The sequence below is a fragment of the Halyomorpha halys genome, unplaced genomic scaffold (genome assembly GCF_000696795.3).
Source record: "Halyomorpha halys isolate HHAL.00 unplaced genomic scaffold, Hhal_1.1 Scaffold633.1, whole genome shotgun sequence".
NCBI lineage: Eukaryota > Metazoa > Arthropoda > Insecta > Hemiptera > Pentatomidae > Halyomorpha > Halyomorpha halys.
In genome coordinates this window covers 287,354-295,672 of record NW_027112276.1, presented here as the reverse complement: position 1 = coordinate 295,672, position 8,319 = coordinate 287,354, and the positions used below count along the sequence as shown (strand labels likewise).

General features: G+C 27.8%; 1 protein-coding gene across 4 annotated transcripts in view; it reads right to left on the bottom strand.

Moving 5' to 3' along the window:
* LOC106684956 (transducin-like enhancer protein 4) overlaps positions 1-8,319 on the bottom strand; it is a 267,440-nt gene that overhangs the window by 218,268 nt on the left and 40,853 nt on the right. For 2 of the 4 annotated variants that reach the window (XM_014427350.2, XM_067050239.1), the window contains exon 1: positions 4,613-4,695. The exons of the other annotated variants lie outside the window; for them this stretch is intronic. In XM_014427350.2, the coding sequence (XP_014282836.1) occupies positions 4,613-4,657 (45 nt within the window). In that variant the 5' untranslated portion in view covers positions 4,658-4,695. Of the gene's footprint in view, positions 1-4,612; positions 4,696-8,319 lie in introns of those variants that run through there. 4 annotated transcript variants of the gene reach the window in all.

Here is an 8,319-nt window from a genome sequence, read left to right as displayed (position 1 = left end):
AAGAGTTGATATTTTTTATATAATAATATATTTTATTATATTTTTTATTTAAATAGATTGTAGGAAGATAGTCCGGGTGGCGGACAATAAAGTTACCAAAACAGTAGAAATGACCACTATCTTCCAACAATCTACTTCGTAGGTCAACTATCTTCCTCCAATATTTATTAAATTTGACTCTTCATGGATTGTAGGGATTCACATTATTATTATATGAATATTTAATATGAATTTTATTTTATTAGCTAGGGTGTTTACACACATAGACTATTTTACTGTACTAAGTTACAATAGAGGTATTCATGAACTTTAGTTTAACATGTTAAATGGAGAAATAAGGGCCACCCATAGCTCAGTGGTTAAGACACAGTCTTACCAATTTGATGTCTATTGGTGGTGCCGGTTCGAATCCGGCCTGGGACGTTGACTTTTTTCATTGAGTGGTGGTCCCACAAAATGAAGAACTTTGACCCCCAACCATGGCTAGGCAGTATAGGACTCCAATGGGAGTCTTGGCCAAAAAAAAAAAAAAAAGGGGTACTTATAAGAACACAAATGGAGAAATATTTCCTTCTTTTACCATGCTAAAACGATATAACATATAACATGGTTGAGTGTCTGTTACTAGGTCTGTTAAATGGAGAATGACCTTAAGCAAGCACCAGCTGAGATCGTCACCGTTTTGTTTGTTGTGTTAGGTTACTCCCTCGTTGTTTGTGTTTTGATTGTATTAGAATTGTTTTGGATCTTTTTAAAACTGATAAAGTAATATATAATAATAATAATGTAATGACAGTTGTCAATTAGCTCATCTCGATTCTCTTCCTCTTAGGTTAGATCAACTAGACACTCAGCAGTCAAATTTTCACACAACTTCTATTTTTCACTTCCTTTAGGCATGTTGTAATAAATTACTATAATCAAAACTTAGAAGTAAACAATAATATGAAGTTTTGGAAGTAAAGGTTATAAAACAAGTTGCTCATAAAATCCGCTAGGAGCTCTTATAACATTAAATAGGATTGCTCACAATCCTGTACTTATAACATTTAACATGGTAAAACGTTTTACTTCTAACACACAATGAATACTCCTAATGACTCACAGGGCATCAAAATGTGTATTTACGTCGAAAACTCTAATTCGAAATTATTCACGATCGTAATGCGATTTATCGTATCTCACTATATATTCCATCAATAGGTAACTCCCATTAAAGGGAAATTGCTTGTTTTGTTAGGTCGTTATTTTTGTTATTAACTTTTCATTCTTAGTAAGAAGTATTATTTTTATCTAAATCTTTTTTAAATTATAACATTGTACATTTCATAGAGGGTGTCATTTGTACGAGATTATACCCCCTCATAAACAAAATGAAAAAAAAATGTTATTGTCATCTCCACCATGTAAGGCTCACCAGGCCGGTCTGGTATCAAATAAAATAAAAATAATATTAAAAAAATAGGTAAATGTAAATAAAAAATATACACAGACCTGATTTAAAATGTGAGAGTTGTGTTTATTTTTTGTGAACATTACTAATTACATAGTGCTAATGGTTGCAGGACAGAAAAAAAAATTTCTAATTTAATTAGATGAGGATAAAATGGTTGGAGGGTGCGGTCAGAATATAACACAAATAAGATGAAATAACTTATATAATAGTGTCAACGTTTCAGCAAGAATTTTTAGCCTTCATCAGGGCTAAGAACAAGATAATGACCAATGAATACAAAAACTAAGTATAAACAGAATGACATATAGTAAATAATAGTACAGAATGAAAAAAATAAAGTGAAGAAAAAATTGGAAAATAAAATGTATATATAGATAATTGAATAAGTAAGTAAAAATAACATAAATAAGGAAATACAAATTTAAAGTTATATAATGCAAAGGAATATGAATATTTTGGTTTATTAATAATTTAAAAATTAAAATTATAGAAAGAAAAAACTAAATAAATAAATAAAAAATAAAATTGAGAGAAAGAACATATATGTAATTAATGAAATATGTCACCATAATATTAGAATAAAGAAACAAAAGTTAATTAAGTACAAAATTTAAGTTAATTAATTTTCCTATTTTTTTTTAAGGATTATTTTTTGTTAACTTTTTATTATAAATTTATTCCATTCACTATTATAATAATTAATTTTCGACCCATGGGTTGGATATGCTATAATAATTTTTAAAATATGATATATGAGTGGAACTAATGAATCCTCAAAAAACTTGAATTATAAAGATCTCAGCTTACAAAAATGTTGAACAGGTCGTATAAAGTGCTACTTGTTCAGATAATGTGTCTCAAGAGTACAGCGTTTCCTCACTGGTTGAAATGAAAATTTTTACGAAGATTGTTATAGAAATAACTTAAATTAAATTAATTAAAAAAATTAGGCAATTGTAGTAAGAAGATTGATTGAAAAAAGCTTTTACACCGACATCAGTTACGATTATAATTGAAATATAAGTTAAGTGTTGAGTTAATGAATCATTTTTAACAATTACAAAACACCCATTATTTTTTTAAATTGCAACAAACTTAATATTAAAATATATAATATAAAATATTTAATAATTTATGATATATTTTATTTTATATTACTTCAATTTTTCCCTCAATACTTAAAATGAATAATTTCTACTTTCACTTACCTATATATGGAATATATATGACTATAAAATAAATATATAATCCAATTTTGCAACGAAAATAGTACAAGTCACTTACTTCACTTCAATTTTTGATTACTTTAATGAAAACTATGTATAATTATTAATCAAAATTAATAAACTGGCCAAGTATAGGTAGGGGGAATAACAAATGGTATTTGTTTAAAAACATTAAAAAAAATGTTTTTCATTCGGAGCTACATACCTCTAAAACTAATTACAACACAGAAAACCTAAGAGAACATGATTTATAGTTGAGTAAAATTGCTAAAATATGAGCTCTAATAGAGCTATTTATGTTCAATAGTTCCCGAGATATAGCTTTTTAAAAAGTAACATTTCATAAAAAATGCGCTGAAAAATCTGATGCTAGTGAATTTATTTTGAGAAATCTATATCTCAGGAACTGTGAGACGTATAAATGTCTATTAGCACTCAAATTAAAGCTAGTTTAATGGGCTATAAAATTGTTTATTAAGTGTATCTTCGTAGCAGTAGTAGTTTTCATATTTGCTAAAATAAATTGATTTATAATAGTTCGGACAGATTTTCATGTGCCAAAATTATATTCATATGCGAATATCATAAAAACTACAACCCCTTACGAAGTACGTGATATGAATCATACGATGATATTTGCATCTGAATATAAATTTGGCACATGGAAATTTGTCCGAACAACTCTAAATAAATTTATTTTAGCAAATATCATGAAAACTACTACTCCTACCAAGATAGATATAATAAACCATTTTATAGTCCATTAAACTAGCAAACTTTTAATAAACCATTTTATAGTCCAATAAACTAGCTTTCATTTGAATGCTAATAGACATCTATACGTCACGTAGTTCCTGAGATATAGATTTATCAAGATGAATTCAGTAACGATTAATCTTTCAGTACATTCTGTACATTTTTATAAAATGTTGCTTTTTAAAACCTATATCTCGGGAACTACTGAACATAAATAGCTCTATTAGGGCTCAAATTTTAGCACATTTACTCTCCTTTAAATGACGTTCTCTTAGGTTTTCTTGTATTTTTGGTAGTTTTAATGATATAGAGCTCCGAATGAAAAATTAGTTTTTTTATCACTTTGAAACAGCCGCCATTTTTTATTCCCTCTACCTATACTTGGCAGACTCATCAATTTTGACTAGTAATTATTCATAGTTTTCATTAAAATAATATAAAATTGGGGTGAAATAACTGGGTTTTTTTCTCTTCTTGGGCTTCTGTACTATACGGTTTTAGAACCCTTAAGTCCAAATAACCAAGTCCCGACAAGCGCTGTGTGTGAAAAGCACAAAAAAATCCGTACGTACAAAGTTTATGTATTATTGGTATGTATAGGGCTGGGATATTGAAGTTATTTTTTCGCTAAAATCGCCTCACCTGAAGTACCAGTTTATATTTTATAATTTTATACATTTCTTCGATTTTCTCAAAAGCAGATCAAACAATTTTGTTTAAACTCTTTATATCAATGAAAAATTAAATGGTATTTGATATATGTCAGGCATTTAGTATTTCCTTTGGTTATTATGACAATAGTCAATTTTTACCTACACTTATTATAACTAACTATAATTATAAATATCTATTTAACACTATTTATTTATTTTAACAAAAAAAGAAAGTAAACTGTTTACGTTTTTACGTGTAACATTATAGATCGGTTATATACATTATAATAAATATTCTTGAATTAATTTTAAATGTTTGAAATATTAAAGAAATTACTTAAAATTTGCATATGTTAAGTAATTAATTAAATATGAGAGTTAATCAGAGTTTTAGTAATTACCAAGGTATTTAATAAATGCTTACTGCACTTAGATGTATAATCATCGTAACATCGTGTGCAGTATTCTTTGTGTCGTGAAATCTTAGTATAATTATGTAAGGAACATTAACATAAACATACCAAAAGGAGATCAATGTTGTCACAAAGATAAGACATGTCATGCATCAAATGTTATCACCGAGATCTCCACGCGGAGACAGCCGCTACCATACTGTATCAACACACTTGATTCTAAGACCTTCCGACAAACAAACCTAATTCTTAAGCATTCATGCAAACATGCTGTTTATATTTTAGGAGTAACACCCGGAGGCGTATACAAGAAACCATATGAATTTGTTATTAATTTATGGACTTAATAACACAGGTTTAGGAAGCGAAACGTTTTGAAATTTGATCGTATATCATTGATTTAATTTAGCTCATAAACTGTATTTGATTTTAGAAAAATTAAGAATGAAAAGTTGCATAATTCTAACTCATTTGATTAAACAATTATTACAAAAAAAGTGATGAAAATGTTTTTTTTTTTAATCATCATCCCATGCCATCTTAGAGATTGTGGCAAGGCACTATACCACTAAATCCAAGGACTCGGGATCGAATTAGGCTGTCAGATAATTATTTTCTATTACACTGTAGCCGTGAGTAAACCCTGTGGATTCTGGAGCCCTCCTGAGGTCCACCAAGCCACAAAAAGTTCCCTTAATTGAGGAAGTTGAACGCGATCTTGAAAAAAATCACCTCCTTACACAACCGTTCTAAAAATAGTGCTTCCTTACAAAGTAATGAACCCATGGGTTAACGAGTCATAGGCGATCACAATATTATTATTATTTTAATTTTCAACCTAAAGTGTTTACATTTAAAATAAAAAATTAATCATTTAGACTATTTATAGCATACTGTGTATGTAGCAAGTCTTTGCAGTTGGGCAACATACCTTTTTCAATAAAATGTTTCTCTCTCTATAATATTATTAGATTTTTTTTTATTTATATACTTAAACTGCTGAACAATTATGTTTAACATTCATCTCCGATTACGCAGATGAAGACATTGTGAAACCAAAAAAAATAAATTATTTTGAGTTGTCACGTTCTTCTTCCAAACCGACTATATCAGTGAAAAAAATAAACAGAAATCCAATAAAAAATTACGGCATTATTGACATTTTTACTAAACATTTTCTAATAAAAAAAAACCTTTTATATTTTTGAAGTTTTTTCTTTCAATTAATTTAAGGCTATCCTCACCAATGGTGAGTCTGACTGTGCACACCAATGCTATTATTTTTTATTTTTAGAAATAAAAAATAAAATTGGTTACACAGCTCAGTAACTAAATTTTTTTTTTATTTCTTTGAATTTTGATAAAAATACAACAGCATTGGTGTTCACAGTCAAACTCACTATTGCTGTGGATTGCCTTAAATTAATTGAAAAAAAAATTTTTTAGTACAAAATGTTAAGTAAAAATATCAGAACTGCTTTAACTTTTGGTTGGATACATGTTATACATTTTTTTTTAAACATCCATTCATACTATTTTATTTCAATTATTATTATCTAATGTTGTTGTTGTTGTTTGTTGCTTAAAGGCGTAAAACCCTCTGGTCATCAACGCCTATGGCATGATAAAAGTAAAAAAAATAATAAATAAATAAATGAAAAATAGAAAAAAAAATAGAAAAATAATTTAAAAAAAAAATAAAATAAATAAAAAACATACAAATAGAAGAGGAGTTATAATTTATAAAGAAGACGATGTGGTTTTAAAAATTTAAATACTCGTGTAATTTTAGCTTCCTCATCTGCCAGAGTTTCGGATAAATTTGGGGTCAGTCCTATCCTGTTTATTGTTGGTAAATAGTGAGTACACTCTTCAAAAATATGTCTAATCGTAAGAATGGGCTGAGAATATTTGCACGTTGGAGCTGGCAGTTTTCTGATCAGGTGAGAGTGCGTGAGGAGAGTATGACCTATTCTCAAGCGGGCCAGAGCAACCTCTTCCCTGCGGCTGCTGCGGTAGGATGTCGACCATGGTTTTACTGATCGTTTTATTTCTTTTAATTTACTGGGAGAGCTTTCATCCCACTTGGCCTGCCATTTTTCTAATATTTGTAATTTAAGGGGTGTACTGAGTTCTGATGGGGCTGAGAAAATGGAGGGCTGATGCTATCGCGTGGAGTTCGGCGGTGTATACTGAGCATAACTTATGTAATTTAAACTTGTGGGTTGAATCGTGAGTGACGAAAGATGAGGCGGTCGAGCTTTCGGATTTAGAACCATCAGTGTATATTAAAAAATAATCCGTATAATTAAAAATAATTATCTAATGTGAAAATACTGTATTGAATTATTATCTTAAATTCCTTTTGTGATTTAATTAATCATCCATTAATATATGTTTTATTATCTTGTTAGAGACTGGTAATTTCATTAATAATGAAATAAATTATCCAAATAATTTCAGCCTTCTTTATTAAAACATATTACATGTCTGACGTTTCGGCCGATCCGGTCATAGTCAATAAAATAACAGCTTTACTTATAACTTATTATTACGGTATTAACAATATTATAAATCACAATTTGCATAGCTTAATTATTGTATCACAGTTGGATTTATATAACATTGTAGGCTATTATGCCCAAGTCAATTTAATACAATCAAAATAAACTTATAAACACAACCAATAAGGGAAATATATTTCTTTACTAAGGAAAAAAAAATTGAATTTCTCATAAAATAGATAAAAATTTAATATGAAATAAAATCATTATACATCTAACATGGTTGTTGAGGTTATGTAATATTTTTGTGATAAGTTAATGATAGTAAAATACAAAAATAGTGAAAAATAAAATGTATTATAAAATGTTATAGTGACAAATACAGGTAAATCAAAACATATAATATGACAAATGTTAAAAGTTTCTAGGTTTATTTTTACTATGTTAAATTGACTTGGGCATAATAGCCTACGAAGTTTTATAAATGAAAGTTTGGCTGTAATAATAAAATTAAGGTGTGAAAATTATAATTAATAATGTTTTTTATACTGTTAATAATAAGTTATAAGTAAAGCTAGTAAGTTATTTCATTAGATTGTCCTTGATGGCCGAAACGTCGAACATGTAATGTGTTTTAAAAAAGAAGATTGATACTATTTGGAGAATTTTTGTTATTATTAATTAATCGTTCAGATCTTTAAAATATTATTTTTTTTAAAGATACTACTCCTCATCAATTTATTTAACAATTTTCGTTTATTATTTTAAAAAGAGTTTCTAAAGGTGACATTAAACGATCTTGAACAAGTGAAAACAGATGGTGCAACGTGTGAAAAAGCCATTTAGTGACAACAAAGCTGTGACAGTCATATTGACCTCAATTTTGGCCCCTGTAACTTTTTTACTATCGTTCGTTTATGAACACTTAAATTCTGTCGGGTCTGAATTTTATCTAACAAGATTTTATAATATCATTTGAGGTGCTTAACGAATCTCTCACTAAATATTTTAGTAGGATGTCAAAAAAATAAATAAAATTTTCAGTTTTCCATTAAAAGTATTTTTTTTACACAGAGAAAAAACAGAAGAAATGCCTGTATTTTTTTTTACATTTAATATAAAATATTACTTGATAGACTTATATAATATTCATTTAAATGTTATACTTATATAAAATGATTTACTTCTTTCTTTTTGTTAATTATTAATACTACTTCTATTAAAATAAGTAGAAAAGAAGAAGAAAGAAATTACCAATATGTGGGGTTTAATAGTTTTATAATTAAATATAATCATATATGTTTTTTTTTT